The sequence below is a fragment of the Bos javanicus genome, chromosome 16 (assembly GCF_032452875.1).
Source record: "Bos javanicus breed banteng chromosome 16, ARS-OSU_banteng_1.0, whole genome shotgun sequence".
Classification (NCBI taxonomy): domain Eukaryota; kingdom Metazoa; phylum Chordata; class Mammalia; order Artiodactyla; family Bovidae; genus Bos; species Bos javanicus.
The window spans coordinates 66669801-66687093 of record NC_083883.1 but is presented as its reverse complement, the minus strand read 5'-3'; the positions used below and the strand labels follow the sequence as shown (position 1 = coordinate 66687093).

Below are 17293 nucleotides of genomic sequence, written 5' to 3'. Positions count from 1 at the left end.
TTATGGTGGTGGATGTTGGGAAGATGGGGAGAAAATGCATTCAATATAAAGCTAATATTTACAATTCCAGTTCCCCAGATATTTGTTGAGGCATACTACATGCCTGGTAGTAACCTCTCTAGGTTCTCAGGGCTTTTCACTGAGCTGCTGTGCTGGTGAGAGAGGAAAAAATGAGAGTGAAAGTTGTTCAGTTGTGTCCAACTCTTTGCGACCCCATGGATTATACAGTCCACGGAATTCTCCAGGCCAGAATACTGGAGTGGGTAGCCTTTCCCTTCTCCAGGGGATCTTCCCAATCCAGGAATCAAACCTAGGTCTCCCGCACTGCAGGTGGATTCTTTACCAGCTGAGCTATGAGGGAATCCTGGTGAGAGAGGGGATGTACACACTACACTACACTAGAGTGTGCTACAGTGGAAAAGGGCAAACTGGGGGTTCAGCTTGGGTTGTAAATATACAAGAGGGAGAAATTAATTCCGACTGAAGTGCTAGATGAAGGGAAGTCAGGAGAAGCTTCAGGGTACATTTCCAATTTGACTCTGAGGATGTTTGGGAGTGTGGGCCTACGGATAAGAGCAAATGGTCAAGGCACCAGGTCAGAGATACGCATGCCCCAACAACAGTGCAGTGCACGCCACGCTCTGTGGATAGAAGACAGCCTAGGTGGGCTGGGGACAACTTGAGAAGAGCCTGAAGAGCCCAAGATAGTTTATACCAGGGAAGGGATCTGATCAGTCATGCACTTTTCATGATGTTACCTTTGCTGGTGGTGTGAAGCACAGGTTTGAAAAGGGAGAGGTCAGAAGGAGGAAACAAGATAGGAACCCAGGAATTGTCCTTGCCAGAGATGAGAGTCTGGATAATCCTTGATAGGAGGGCTGAGACTGAGAGCAGTTTCTGAGATCAAATGGGCAGGATTTGATGTCTGTGACACCAAAGAGGGAAAAGATGACTTGAGATTTCCACTGCAGGCACCCAGGTTGTGGTGGATCTGTTAAGTGAGAGAGGAAGCAAATTTGAAGTGCCTCTACCAACATCCAAATGGTGTGTTTAGGAGGAGACAGCTGGAAATATATAGCAGTGTTCAGGAGAGGGTGGGATGATGGTCACACACATGGGAATCATCAAAGTGTGTACCCTGTGGGTTGGGGTTGTGTTTCTAAGGGGGAAAGTGGCTGATTGAGAAGGACATAAGAGGTGATGGATCTGGAAGCAGATTTTTTTGCTTTGGTTTGTTTTTGTTTTAGGACTTGAGCACATTTGTGGGCTTCGAGGTAAAAACCAGTGGAGAGGAAGATAATGATAATCCAAGAAAAAGGACATAGTTTATGGGGTAAGAGTTTGAAGGAAGAAGTTGGGAATGTCTTCCTTTGAGACAGGCAGGAAGGAAGAAAGTATATTTGACTATGAGATGAACTTGGAAGTGGATAGGAGAGAATTAACACGTGTTACCTCTATTTTCTTAAAACAGGAAGTCTGAGAGTACAGGAAATTGGAGGAGGGAGTAAGGATACTGATGAAGAGGCAATAGCTGCTGTGGAGAGCAGACGAGGCAATGGTGGTGGTGTGGTTTAGTTGCTAAGTCGTGTCTGACTCTTGCAACCCTGTGGACTGTAGCCTGCCAGGCTCCTCTGCTGTGGAATTCTCCAGGCAAGAATACTGGAGTGGGTTTCCATTTCCTTCTCCAGGGGATCTCCCTGACCCAGGGATTGAACCTGAGTCTCCTGCATCACAGGCAAATTCTTTACCAACTGAGATATGAGGGAAGCCCCAAAGAGGCAATAACCACTGATAAGAAAAGGTTTGCTGAACACTAATGAGTCCAAACCAGACCAGAGCTCATTTTTTTGTGTGCTGAAGCTAAATGTGCTTGGCTTTGTGATGTCCTCTGTACTGCTGGGAAGCCTGCAAGAAGCAGCTGGGAAAATGGGCAGAAGAGTTGATCCAGGGCTACACATGGATGCAACAGATTTTTGAAGTTAGTTAGGGGTAAGGATGGAGAAGGCAATGGCAACCCACTCCAGTACTCTTGCCTGGAAAATCCCATGGACAGAGGAGCCTGGGAGGCTGCAGTCCATGGGGTTGCTAGGAGACTGAGCGACTTCACTTTCACTTTTCCCTTTCCTGCATTGGAGAAGGAAATGGCAACCCACTCCAGTGTTCTTGCCTGGAGAATCCCAGGGACGGGGAGCCTGGTGGGCTGCCGTCTATGGGGTCGCACAGAGTCGGACAAAACTGAAGCGACTTAGCAGCAGCAGCAGGGGTAAGGATATAAAAAAATACTCTTGATTGTGGTATTAGAGTGGTATCCCAGAGCTCTGGGACAGGTAGTGCAGGAAGCTTGAGCTTGGAGGCAGCTAGAGGTTGGGAGAATCAGGAGGGGCAAGTGCCTGAGGGGCCAGAGGTGAATAGTAAAATATTCAGTTTAAAGGAAAAAAGAGAAGGACTTCCCTGGCAGTCCAGTGGTTAAGATTTCACCTTCCAATGCAGGGGGAGCATGGGTTTAGTCTCTTTTTGGGAGCTAAGATCCCACATGCTTTGAGGCCAAAAAAACCAAAAAGAAAAAAAACCCAATCCCATAACACATAAGCAATATTGTAGCACAGTCAATAAAGATTTTTAAAATGGTCCACATCAAGAAATAAAAGAGAGAGAAGAGTATGAATGAGGAAGAAGGAGGAGAGGCTGTTGTGGGCAAAAGTGTAGTGTTTTCACCCTTACCTAGTTCATTCATATGTTCATTCATTCAGTAAATATATTTATTTTTGTTATTATTATACAAAATATTTATATTTTATTATATTAGATGGAACAAAAAACCTCCAATCTTGGAAATTAAACATTTTACTTAAAAAATTCCTTATTTTAAAGCTTTAGACCAATTTATATATACTTAATTTGGTTTTTAACATAAATCAATTATTTAAAAGGGATAAAGAAGAATTAATGAATTGTTCTACACTTTTTCTCATAGCTAGGTTTTCTTCCATTTACTGTAGTAGTAAAAGTTGAAATTTTCAGTTAGCCTAATGCTGTAATATACACAATATTTTACAATAAAATGAAATTTAAAATGGAAATTCAAGTGAAGTTCCCAACCTGAGTTTCTTTTAGCTTTACACACATATATTTATTTACCTCACTGTAGCTTTCTTCTTTCCCTAATTACCATCTTTTATTCCCGTTTCCATGTATCCACTGTAAAGCAGACCCAAAGGTATCTATTTATGAGATCCCAGATCAGTCTGCTTGATGAGAAGAACCCACAGAGTCATAACAGACACATTTATTAGCTTATGATGTTTCTGCTTCTACAAGTAACAAACTTTTCGTACTGTTTGTATCTTTTATTAGGAGAGCTGCAAGTACTCTAAAAGAATGTCGTTATGTTCTCTTAAGGAATCTAAATGAGCAGATTAATTCCACGTATGCAACTTGGGAATGCTCACAGATTTTTGGAACTATATTGAAATTTCAGAATTCCCTGTGGTGGTTATATAATGTACTCCTTGAAGCAGCAGCACATCTAGGACTGAACTAGAATGCAACCCATTTGCCAAAAAGCCATCTTTTAATCCTACTGAGATCCTTCTTTTCTCTATTTCATGAAGTTAACAGCTTTGACATTAAAGAAGCTTTTTGTTATAAAAGATTTTTCTTTCTGCCTCTCTCCCCATCCCTTTTTTGCATCTGTTTTTCAAATTATCTGGGTGTGATAATGACACGTTGATAGTTTTCTCTTACCTCCCTATTCCAACTTCCTCCACCAAATTCCAAAATAATTTATCTCATCGAATAAAATCAAGATCATCCAGCCTTAAAGCAATCCATTAAGAGATCCTTGGCTTATATTGTTCTAGTCCTTTCTTTTTTTTTAAATAGAGAAAATTGCATGTGACTACTCTTTAAAAAAATGGTGGTGAGAGTTACATAATATAAAACATACGTTTAACGTACAGTTCAGTGGCACCAAGTACATTCACGTGGCTGTGCAACTCCCACACTCATTCATCTCCCGAATCTTACCTTTCTAAACTGAAACTCTGTTCGCACTGAGCACCATGTCTCGATTCTCCTTCCCCAACACCTGGCCCCAGGCATCTCCCAATGTACTTTCTGACTCAAGAATCTGACTATTCTAGGTACCTTGTGTAATCTATTCCTTTCCATTACAACAAAGGAAAACTGATAAAGTGCCCTCAGCCTTCTGGAATATCCCCCACCCCTAGAAGCACTACACTGTCTTACCATATGTCAGAGAGCTTTGAATTGGGTACTGTAGGGGAGGGGGAAAAAAAACAACTTTCCTCTACTGGCTTAAATTCAGCGGCTGGATTTGTGATTGAAAGTACAAAATCTCTAGCTTTTTCTTGAGTACATTCCGACTCAGTAGGTCTGAGGTAGGAAATGGAATTTTTTTAAAAAAATCAGGCAGCCGAAGAGAATCCTATGACCAGAGAGATGAAGGAAAGCACTGAGATAGGTGGTTTTTATCCCCCTTTTGAGATGAAGATATGAAGGTTTTCTAGAGCTACACTACTCAGCATGGTTGTCACTAACCATGGTTGTTAAAGTTAACTACAAGTCATGAAATATTATTCAGTTTCTCCGTCACACTAGCCACATATTTCAAGTAAATCAACAGCCTCATGTGACTAGCAGCTACTGTACTACATAGAGCAGAGGTGGGATATCTTCATCATGGCAATATTGTCTGTTAAATGAGACTGCCCCAGAGATAAAGTAACTTGCCTACAATCATATAACTAATAAGTTATGGAACCAAATTAATGGGTATTTGGATGCACACGTCTCAGAATTTTTGACCACTGTAAGTCCAGCCTCGTTCAGGAGGATCTGCTCAGTGCGGAGACTGAGCCAGCTTTCTCCAGAGATATCTGAAACCCCAGAAGTCTCTCATTTTGGGTGTTGGTTCTGAAACCAAATGAGCCCTCTGAGTGCTTGGTGTAAAACCTCAAATGGTGACATAGCTGGGGGACTGCGGACAGATGACAGCCACTAATAGGATTGCACAATAAGTCAACTTTGCATCCATGGGAGCAGTCCACCTCTGATCTACATTCAGTCAACCACAGAAGTCCATCTTGTCCAAGATAGAATCTCCTTTTAAAATGTTTCCCTTTTGCCAAGTGGAAGTAACAGTTTCTCTTCTCATATCTAGACAGTGCTTCAGGTACTCACATGCTTCAATTATAAGTCAGTGATTTGGATTTAGGAAATGATTTGGATTTTATTTTCTTGTTGTAGAAACAATGTTATAACTGTTAGCTTAGTTACCATCTGGCCAACAAAAATCTGCAATGATGCAAAGAAATGATGCACCTGAATAGTAATAAGGAAGTAGAAACACAGTTATATATGACTGCCATTTACCACTCTTCTTTTGTGAGATTATACAATGTACCTTCTAATATACATTCTTTCTTTAAAATTTACTTATTTCTAATTGAAGGTTAATTGTTTTACAATATCATGCTGGTTTCTGCCATACATCAACACAAATCAGGCATGGTATACAGATATCCCCTCCCTCTTGACCCTCCCTCCCACCTCCCCCCCTCTGATATACATTCTTGCACAAAAGGCACATATACAATGATTCTTTAGCACATTGCTTATACTAGACAGAGGAAACTAAGTATCAACAGTAGAGGACTGAATAAACCCGTGGTTCTAAACTTCTCGTGCATCAGATTTACTTGGAGGACTTTCCAAAACACAGATTGCTGAGCCCCGCCTCCAGAATTTCTGATTCAGTAGGTCTGGGCTGGTCCTGAAATCTGCATTTCTAACAAGTTTTAAAGTGATGCTGATGAGGCTGGCTTAGGGCCCACACTTCAGGAAGCATCAAATTAAACAACTGGTTCATCCATATAATGGAATACCGTGCGCTGTGCTGTGCTTAGTTGCTCAGTCGTGTCTGACTCTTCATGACCCCACGGGCTGTAGCCTGCCTAGCTTCTCTGTTGATGGAATTCTCCAGGCCAGAATACTGGAGTGGATAGCCTTTTCCTTCTCCAGGAGATCTTCCTAACCCAGGGATCGAACCCAGGTCTCCCACATTGCAGGCGGATTCTTTACCATCTGAGCTTCCAGGAAAGCCCATGCACAGGTTTAAAAAAGGAATAAGGAATGAGGACACTTTCTGTGTACTAGTATTGAAAAGTTTTCAGTATATGCTGTTACATGAAAAGCAAGTTTCAAAAAAGTGTATAAATATACTACACTGCATATTTATAACCTTTGTGTAATAAATTGTTAAAAATAAGAATATATACATACATACATGCGCAGGAAAGATGTATTAGAAACTAGTAAAAGTTGTTGCATTTAAGAGATAGGCAGAAATGGAATGGACAAGAATGAGGTGGGAGGAATATATCTCAAAGTATACCTCTTTTTATTTTGTTTTTGAACTACTTAAATATTGTCATTCATTGTTCAGTTCCTAAGTTATGTCTGACTCTTTGAGACCCCATGGGCTGCAGCACGCCAGGCTTCCTTATCCTTTGCTACCTCCCGGAGTTTGCTCAAACTCATGTCCATTGAGTCAGTGATGCTATCTAACCATCTCATCCTCTACCGCCCCCTTTTTCCTCTTGCCCTTAATCTTTCCCATCTTGAATATTACCTATTTAATTAAACACAATTAAAAATAAAATGAATGAAAGATAAAGAAATCATTCAAGGCCAATGATTCCCAATAGGGGCTGGAAGAGCTATTTCACAATTTTTAATGGCATTTCTTCAAATATTTGCTACTAATTATTGAGGGCTTATCATGTACCAGGCACTTTGCCAGGTGTTTCACATGAATTATTCCTTTGATTCTTAGAATTCTATTTCTGAGATGTGCAGGATTCAAAACAACTCAGTTTCTACTTTCTCCTGAACTATAAGCATTTCTTCTCTGCTTTAACGTCCACATCTGTAATATAGGTATATGTTAATAACATAGGTATATAATTCAATAACATAAAGGGTTTAGGATGCTAACTTATTATTTCCTTAGAGCTAGTATACTTCTTTGAAACATGGCTTTAGCTCTTCCTGTCCACTTCCATCAGCACCTTGCTATCACACATTCTGCACTTAGGAGGGTGGAGCAAACCCTCCTATGGGTCTCTCCAGGCTCAAGGATCTCATTTTGGGAGATATCTAGCTGTACAACAGTAAGGCCCTACACCTCTATATAGTGTCTAAGGTAGTGGAAAGTTTGTAGCTGATAAATTTTCACCATCTCTACTCACTGAAAACCTAAAAACTCTTAAAGGGTCCAATCAAATATTCCTCCTTCATGAAGCTAGAAACCATGTTTTTGATGCTTTTCTTTTAATGCTCCTCATTGCCTTATGTCATAGTCATTTGAATATAACTATGGGTGCTCCTTAGCAGCAGCAGCAGCTCCTGGAGAAGGAAATAGCCCCTACTCCGGTATTCTTGGCTGGGAAATCCCATGGACAGAGGAGCATGGTGGGTTGCAGTCCATGGCGTCGCAAGAGTTGGACATAATGTCTAAGCAACAGCAACAGCAACAACACCTGTCATTTCTTTTTTCTAGGTCGTATGCACCTTGACCTCATGGACTCTTGCTTGACTTTAACAGTTGTTGAATTTGGAAAGGACCTTAAATGTAAAAGGAGCTAATTATTTGTTGGATTGCATTGGAGAGCCAATTGCAAGTGTAAAATGCAATTACTCTTTAGCCTGCTTTGGCATTAGCACCACAACGTCTACCCCCATTTTTTTGAAGTTATTCTGCCTTTCAGATTTTGTTTTCATCTATTGTCTGCCAGCCCCCCATATCATATTATTCTATTAAAATAGAAAAATTAGGGGAAAGCACTGTATACTGTAGTATTGATATTTCTATTGTATTGAATACCTATTTCCATGGAAACTGCTTTCAATACTGAATTTTCCTAGATCTTTTAATTAAGAAAAGAATACATTGCAGTGGCTACAAAAATTATTTTAAAATGAAGAGTTTTGAGAAAATGTACAGGGATTCAAACTGAATAACACTAATTTAATGAACTCTTAATGAATCACAAATCTTAGAGTTTTAATTTGATAATGAACTAATTATAGGTGGGGTGAAAATGCAAACAAACCCAATTTACTCTATCCATATATTTTCCAGATCTGTTGAACAGGAGCATAAAAACATTTTCTAAACTGATATAGCTCATTTGATTTAATTCCCACATAGAATTAAAATGTGACTTCATGTTGGGATTTAATCAGCTTTAGAGTGTGGACTGTGTGTGAAGTGTGAATGAGAATTTTTAAACTTTCGGCAGAAGATATGATTGAGTATATAGAAAATCCAAGATAATTTAAAGATAAATTAAGAGTTTAAAAAAGTTCCTGGATATAGGTCAAACATATAAAAGTTGAGCTAGTAATAACCAATTAGAAAATGTAAGAGAAAAAAGATTCTATTCATTAAATAGCAAGAAAAGTCTATTTGAAATTGGGATTTAGAAATAAATCTAACAAAGATGTGCAAAAAACTTTATGAATAAAAGTGACAAAATATTATCAAAGAACATTAAAGAAGACTTTAATAAATGAAGAATTATGCCATGCTAATGAGTGGGAACAGAGCTTCTGCCTAGGATAGTCACAATATGAGGTGTCTAGTCAAGGTCCTGCATCCCAGGAAAGAACAGCTTTCTTGTAGAGATACTAGGGCCTTCCCTGGTGGCTCAGTCGGTAAAGAATCCACCTGCAATGCAGGAGACTTGGGTTCGATCCCCGGTTGGGAAGATCCCGTGGCGAAGAAGATGGCTAGAATACTGGAGTGGATACTCCAGTGAGTACTCCAGTATTAGGCCTAGTAAATCCCATGGACAGAGGAGCCTGGTGGGCTACAGTCCATGGGGTCGCAAAGAATCTGACGCAACTAAACAATAACAACAAATAGAGAAGAGACAAGAGAAACAAGAGAAACTTTGTTGAAGACATTTCAGATATCCTACGGATGATGGGCTTGGTCCATAGCAGTACCTTTTAACCTTGATTTGGTACAAAACAGATTCTTAGTCAGTAGACAAGAAGATCTACCTAATTAGTGCATTTCCCAGGAAGCTGTATGGTATTAGCCAGCAGAGACAGCAGCTTTAATTGAGACGGTGATACCACTTAATTGGAACACCTTAATGAGATTAAGGGGTACTCAGATAAGGTCAACTTGTTTTCCCTGTGCCCAGAGCTTTGCTGGATCTCTGCCTTCTGGCTGGCAACCCCTGCCAAATGGATATAGCTGAGCCAAATGCTTTTACTGTCCTTCATAAATCACTTAAGGGAATATTTTAAATACAGACTCCATGTATTTCAGAGAGTATTCTGAAACACATTGGCATGCAGATTCTACTGATAAATTAAGAACTCATTACACTGAAGCCCTAGATATTTGCTTTGCTTTTAACATGTTGACCCAACTGTTTAATATACATTAAATGAAATAAATTGATAATTGTGCTGGGACTCAATAATGTATTTCAATTGATTATATCTATATTAGTCAGAGTGAGAGAGAGAGACAGGAGAGATGTTTTAAATAAGAAATTTGACTCACTGCGATTCTGGAGGCTGACAGGTCCCAAGGTCTGAGGTCAGAGAACCAGAGCTGATGGTGGAGCTCCAGTCTGAAAGTCAGCCTTGAGAGCCAGGAAGAGGTGATGTTTCGACGTAAGGCCTGCTGCTACTGCTGCTAAGTTGCTTCAGTCGTGTCCAACTCTGTGTGACCCCATAGACGAAAGCCCACCAGGCTCCCCTGTCCTTGGGATTCTCCAGGCAAGAACACTGGAGTGGGTTGCCATTTCCTTCTCCAATGCATGAAAGTGAAAAGTGAAAGTGAAGTCGCTCAGTCGTGTCTGACTCTTAGCGACCCCATGGACCGCAGCCTACCAGGCTCCTCCACCTATGGGATTTTCCAGGCAAGAGTACTGGAGTGGGGTGCCGTTGCCTTCTCCGAATGTAAGGCCAGAGGCTGGCAAAGACAAGTGTCCCAGCTCAAGATCGTCAGGCTGGAGGAAATTGCCTCTTACTCAGCCTTTTTGTTCTATTCAGGTCTTTAACTGAATGGATGAGGCCTACTCACATTGGGGAGGACAATGTTCATGACTCAGTTCACTCAGTTTAGTATTTACAAATACCTCATCCAGAAGCACTCTCAAAGGCACCCTCCTGAATGATGTTTGAACATATACCTGGACATCTCACAGCCCACTAAAGCTGACACATAAAATTAACCATAACATCTTTTTACCTCAATTTAAGATCATTTCACAACGCTTCATGACAATGTGGTTTTTATTACAAAAGAGTACTTACATTCCTCCATTAGTCGAAATGAAATGCTTGAATTCCTCCATAAAAATCAGTGTAGTATTATTAGAGAGAAAAACTCTGCTAAAAACATTGACAAAGATTTTTGTAAATTTTCATGTGTGCTATTACTTACTAGTTTTGTGATCATGGGTCAATTAATTTCTTGATCTGAAAATAGGAAAAGGTTGGAAATGACTGTTATGATCCCATCCACCTCTAGAAGTCTGTGACCTTTGATCTTTTCATCAATATATGGAAGTTGAAATATGGTTGACCTTGGCATGTCTGTACTACTGTCCAGATGAACTCAAATCCCTTTTGTTGGGTGAAAGGTAGTCTCAGTTATCTACAGTTTTATGTCATATTTCATCCCTTTGGTAGCTAGTTTAGAACAAGTGAATTACCTGTGAGGCTTGGCCTCCAAGCAGAACTAATTTTATAAGGTTTTACCATGTTTATTAAGCACCATGAGAACTCACTTTATGGAAGAGCAATTCCTATATAAAAATGGATGATTTAAATAACCTAGTACTAAAAATATATAACCTGGTGCTGTCTCAATAGTACTGTTGGGGTTTTTGGTGGAGTTTTTCTGTTTCTGTTTTTAGAGCATCACATGCAATAGCTTTCAGTTAATTTTTCACTGGTGTACATTACTCAAGAATTTTCAAATTTAGTGATTAACTGATACACTGTCTGGCAATCGTTAGGTTGGCAAAAAAGCAAAATTGGAAGTGTTTGAGCTATCATCAAGAAAATTGTGTTCAGAGGACCCAATGCTTGACTGAATCAAGTGGACAGGAGTCAGAACCATTTTGGCAGTTTTGAAATTCATGTGAGGTTAAGAAAGAGCATGCTAAAATAATTTTCCATAATGAGTACTTGATCTGCCTTGTAAATAGTTTCAAAAAATCATGAATGTTGAAAATGTTGAATAGTTTGCAAAGTTTTCCTGAACTTTCTGAAACTTACCAATGCCACCTTTAATTTTCTAGCAGAGTCCACTCCTTGTTGTTACCTGTCTTTTCAGACTAACAAAACGCAAGCATATCTGTGTCTCAGACATAGTTTTCTACCATCTTTTTTTACATTAATGGCATAGATTCTTGAAGAGAAGAAGTAAAACCTGTAACAGAAGGCATTTCAGGCAAAAATCATTCTGTCCAGGAAGAAGAAAAATGGAATAAAATAAAAAATAAAGGACATAGTTAGGAAAAAACCCAGAATCTGGACAAGATACCAGAGAACCTTCTGGAAGGGGAATCACTTAGTGATTCCTAAGCTTGTTGCCTGGTTAAAGTCTGGCCTGACTTCCTTTAATGTGCATGCTGTGTTTATTTGTATGGTTGAAATCTCAAAGAAAATATTATTTTTAGGATTTGGGAATAATATGAGAGACTCTGGTAACATATGTGCATAAAATTAATAACCATAATTAGACTCAAAAAGAGCAAAGGGAATTTTCATTTTTTTGGTTTCTGCATTTTAGTTTTATATTTTCTTCAAGGTTGTTTAATGGGTGAAATATTAGTATTCTTCCTAAATTCATAATTTTATGATGCTTTCTGAAAAAGTTGCTAGGTCAGATTGGCTTAGTATTCTTTTTCACACTCTTTCCTCTCCTTTTTGTTAAAAAAAAAAAAAAAAGCCAATCTGCAACTTCCTTAGGGGAGATTAGATAGTTTAGAGATGTGGCAAAATAAATAAGATTCACTCTCATCAAATGTGTCATGAGGAAATTGGAGGCATGCTGTGAAGTAATGGCAAAATAATCTTGAAAATTTCCAAGCGCTTTTCCCAAATGAAATGGAAGAAAATTTAAAGTTATCATTCATCTAATTACGGTTAAAAATAAATGTGTGCCAGCCATCAAGACAATATGGTACTGGCACAAAGACAGAAATATAGATCAATGGAACAAAATAGAAAGCCCAGAGATAAATCCACACACCTATGGACACCTTATCTTTGACAATGGAGGTAAGAATATACAATGGATAAAGACAATCTCTTTAACAGTGGTGCTGGGAAAACTGGTCAACCACTTGTAAAAGAATGAGACTAGAACACTTTCTAAGACCATACACAAAAATAAACTCAAAATGTATTAAAGAAATAAACGTAAGACCAGAAACTATAAAACTCCTAGAGGAGAACATACGCAAAACACTCTTCGACATAAATCATAGCAGGATCCTCTATGACCCACCTCCCAGAATATTGGAAATAAAAGCAAAAATAAACAAATGGGATCTAATTAAACTTAAAAAGCTTCTGCACAACAAAGGAAACTATAAGCTAGGTGAAAAGACAGCCTTCAGAATGGGAGAAAATAATAGCAAATGAAGCAACTGACAAACAACTAATCTCAAAAATATACAAGCAACTCCTGCAACTCAATTCCAGAAAAATAAATGACCCAATCAAAAAGTGGGCCAAAGAACTAAACAGACATTTCTCCAAAGAAGACATACAGATGGCTAACAAACACATGAAAAGATGCTCAACATCACTCATTATCAGAGAAATGCAAATCAAAACCACTATGAGGTACCATTTCACGCCAGTCAGAATGCCTGCGATCCAAAAGTCTACAAGCAATAAATGCTGGAGAGGGTGTGGAGAAAAGGGAACCCTCTTACACTGTTAGTGGGAATGCAAACTAGTACTGCCACTATGGAGAACAGTGTGGAGATTCCTTAAAAAACTGGAAATAGAACTGCCTTATGACCCAGCAATCTCACTACTGGGCATACACACTGAGGAAACCAGAAGGGAAAGAGACACGTGTACCCCAATGTTCATCGCAGCACTGTTTATAATAGCCAGGACATGGAAGCAACCTAGATGTCCATCAGCAGACGAATGGATAAGAAAGCGGTGGTACATATACACAATGGAGTATTACTCAGCCATTAAAAAGAATACATTTGAATCAGTTCTAATGAGGTGGATGAAACTGGAGCCGATTATACAGAGTGAAGTAAGCCAGAAAGAAAAACACCAATACAGTATACTAATGTATATATATGGAATTTAGAAAAATGGTAACAATAACCCTGTATGCGAGACAGCAAAAGAGACACAGATGTATAGAACAGACTTTTGGACTCCTGTGGGAAAGGGAGAGGGTGGGATGATTTGGGAGAATGGCATTAAAACATGTATAATATCATATAAGAAACGAATAGCCAGTCCAGGCTATTTGATGCAGGATACTGGGTGCTTGGGGCTGGTGCACTGGGATGACCCAGAGGGATGGTACGGGGAGGGAGGTGGGAGGGAGGTTCAGGATGGGGAACACGTGTACACCCGTGGCGGATTCATGTTGATATGTGGCAAAACCAATACAATATTGTAAAGTAATTAACCTCCAATTAAAATAAATAAATTTATATTAAAAAAAGAATAAATGTGTGCATACAAGTATGGGCATATATTTATTTTTCTAACACTGTGATTGATTTCTTTCTCTAAAAAAGAGGAGACCAGACTTAAGATCCTACAAGTTCTCAAAAACTATTCTCTGGAATAGCTGACTACAGTAGGGTTTTTGTTTTCCATAGAGTAAGGTAGTGGGGGATTGTAAGTTTTAAAATGGTAGTGTTAAGGGCTTCCATGGTGGCTCAGATGGTAAAGCATCTGCCTGCAATACAGAAGACCCAGGTTCAATCCCTGAGTTAGAAAGATACCCTGGAGAAGGAAATGGCAGCCCACTCCAGTATTCTTGCCTGAAAAATTCCATGGACAGAGGAACCTGGTGGGCTACAGTCCATGAGGCCGCAAAGAGTCAGACATGACTGAGCGACTTCACTTTCACTTTCCTCCCATAGATAGCCCCTCTCATTTCTCTCATACTAACCTGTTGAAGTGTTGTTCTACTAAGTATACAGTGCACATGGAAACCTTCATTTAGTTCAGTAGATCATTTGTAGAAAATACTGCTTTCACTTCTGCTTCACCAACTGGTGTTGGTGCCTGACCCCTTACCCAGCATCTGTTTATACATGTGGATTCATTGAATGCACTTAATGGGCTAAGCTTTGTGGCCATATTAAAGATATGGTGCCTGCTTTTAGAATAGGGATTGGAAAAAAAAAGTGAGAGTCTTTAACAGTCCAAGGGCAAGTAGAATTGAGAATTTCTATAAGTGTCAGTTTTGGAAATGAGGAAACTATTCTATTACTTGTTCCTAAGTATATCTGCTTTCTATCCATAGTCCGGGGAAGGTCCTAGCAAGACTCATATGTTTAATATAAGCTCTTGAGAATGCAAATATGTGTTTGTCTTCTGAATAACTGAAGTAAATCACAGAGAACTTAAGTTGGTCTATGTGTCTCATTTCTAACTCAGAGTAGAGTTTCTGCCAGGTAGGATACAGGGACCTGCTGGCATCAACGCTGCCCGTGAAGAATTTTTGTATTAGAGTCTAAGAAAACCTTCCACTCAAGTTCCAATAATAAATGTGCTTAAAAGATAAAACATCATTTAGTTCCGTTATGGAGAATCCAATTTATCCCAGTTCTCTAAGGCATTTCCTAGAAGAAAGAGAAAGTCCTTGGGCATTATTCTGTGTAATTAGCTTTTTGCACCTTGCATTGTGAATTGGGATTTCTGATTTCTTCCCCCTACGGTGCAAAGTGATGGTGCTTAGAAACCTGAAACTAAAGCAGATGTTACAATTCATTAGTATTTTAAACTTTTATAATCTGAGAAACTCTGGGGCAAATAATAGATTTATTATGCTCTGTTTTATAAATATTAAAAATATTTTATTTTCAGAGGGACTTTTTTCATTCTCCCAAATTAATCTTCACTTGAAACCTCAACAGGTCTTACGAAAGTGTGCCAAAGGCCTAGTTAACCCTTTTCTCATTCCTGAATTTGCCTCAGTTTCCAGGAAACAGCCACCTTGTTCAGGAACTTTTTTTTTTTTTTTTAATTTCTGTATTTTTCTGTTTCAAGTAACAATAGAAATGTAACACTGAAAATTGTGATTTGGGAGGGTAATACAGGAAAAACCAAAGGTGAAGTGTTAAGTAAATAAAACTAGATATAAAATGTTATCATCTCAACTATGTAAAAAATAATTGAAAAAAAGTAAGAAGGAGATATAGCAAAAGTAATGTTTGGATTTTCTGTATCTTACTGTAACTCCTGAGCTACTTTTCTCAAAGTAATTGAAACAGGATGGAATATGAATATTTCAGAGAAGATATTTTAATATGCCATAGTTGTTTTGATCCTGGGAATGATGGAGGAACTATGAATAATCCACAAGAAACAATATCTATCAAGGAAGAAAGCTATTGATAAAGGATAGAATTGAGATAAACTACTTCAAGACTAGAATGTTGATAAAGAACCTTCTAGAATGAGAATATATACAAATCTGTCAGGCTCTTCAGACTTCATATAAGTTTTATCTAGGCCCTTGTATATTTCCCATTTCTATAAACTGGTCAAGAAAAACACACAAACCAAGAAAAGCTTTTGTTTTCACGTAATTCCCCATATATAATTTCAGGGACAAAACTGATATAAAAGCTTAAACAGAATTAACCCATAAGAGCCAGATTTGAAACAAAAGAATTATGCTGTGAGAGTGCAGTTTTTAAAAGTCGCTTGATTCTTTTAAATGAATATATCATTATATGTGGCTGATATAATGAATATATCATTATATATAAGTGGTTGGATAGCATCACTGACTCAATGGATGTGAACTTGGGCAAACTCTGGGAGATAGTGAGGGACAGGCAGGCCTGGTGTCCACGGGGTTGCAAAGAGTCGGACACAACTGAGCGACCGAACAACAATAATCATTATATACATGCTTACAAGATTTACATAGCTTATGTGATACTGTTAACAAACTGGTACATCACACACAGAGAACAGCTCAGCAGTCTTCTCACAATGTTAAAAACCACCACCAACAAAAAAACCCTTACAGAAGGACAGGATTTCTTAAGCGTAATCTGTACTGAAGTCATAAGCACTATCTTTCTCTTCAGTCATTTTATCCAAGACGAAGATGATGTAGACTGCTCAGCTGCTTCAGACTCCTCAGGTAGTGCCTTGCGGGCCTCTTCAGGAGGGGACGTGTCTGAGCTTTTTTTTAATCACCTTCCTCGTCAACACTTTCCTGGTCAGTGTTGACATCTTCATAACCCTCCCCGTGCTCCTGCTTCTGCTTTTCTGTTTCAGCAATTCTTCAGGTATGTCCTTTTCCTCTGTTACTCCATTGACCAGACCCAACAACTGGAAAAGGTTGCTACTGGCTAACCGAGGACCCCTCATGGATTGCATGCTGTGTAAGAGTACGTGTGTGTTTGTGTGTGTGTGTGCATGCGTGTGTGTGTTCAGTCATGTCCAACTCTTTGCAATCCCATGGAGCCCTGCCAGGCTCCTCTGTCCATGGGATTTCCTAGGCAAGAATACTGGAATGGGTGGCCATTTCCTACTCCATTACCTTCCTGACCCAGGAAGCTTGTGTAAGAATACATATTTTTAATAATAAGTAGTCAAACTGAGAACTGGACCTTACTCCTTTCTTAGGGTACTGGCATAGATTTCATGATTCTGATGCGCTGTAATTTACTTTACTCAAATATTCACTTAGCTATTCTTTCATTCATTCAACAAATATTTAATGAGTACACAAATAAAAGTATACACTTGGAGGAGAGATGAGCTATATTTAAACAGCTGTAGCAAAAGTGGTGTATTTTGGGGAGAATACAAAAGAAGGTGAGTGTTTCCAGCTGGGGAGAGCCAGAAAGTTTTCTTCTTGGCTTGGGATTCCCACCTGGGCTTGAAGTAAGGGAGAAAGGAGGGGTGAAGGCATGGCCATGTACTGGGGATGAGAAGCGTTAGTTTGAGTAGAAGAGGTGGGAAGTAAAAGAGAGCTGGAGCCAGATCACAGGGCCTT

General features: G+C 39.1%; 1 protein-coding gene across 2 annotated transcripts in view; it reads left to right on the top strand.

Annotated features, from left to right (window-relative positions):
- The window catches only part of NIBAN1 (niban apoptosis regulator 1), a 184140-nt gene that overhangs the window by 52223 nt on the left and 114624 nt on the right, over positions 1-17293 (top strand). Inside the window, exon 1 of one of the 2 annotated variants that reach the window (XM_061383466.1) lies at positions 16110-16676. The exons of the other annotated variant lie outside the window; for it this stretch is intronic. Coding sequence (XP_061239450.1) covers positions 16583-16676 — 94 coding nt within the window. The 5' untranslated portion in view covers positions 16110-16582. Of the gene's footprint in view, positions 1-16109; positions 16677-17293 lie in introns of those variants that run through there. 2 annotated transcript variants of the gene reach the window in all.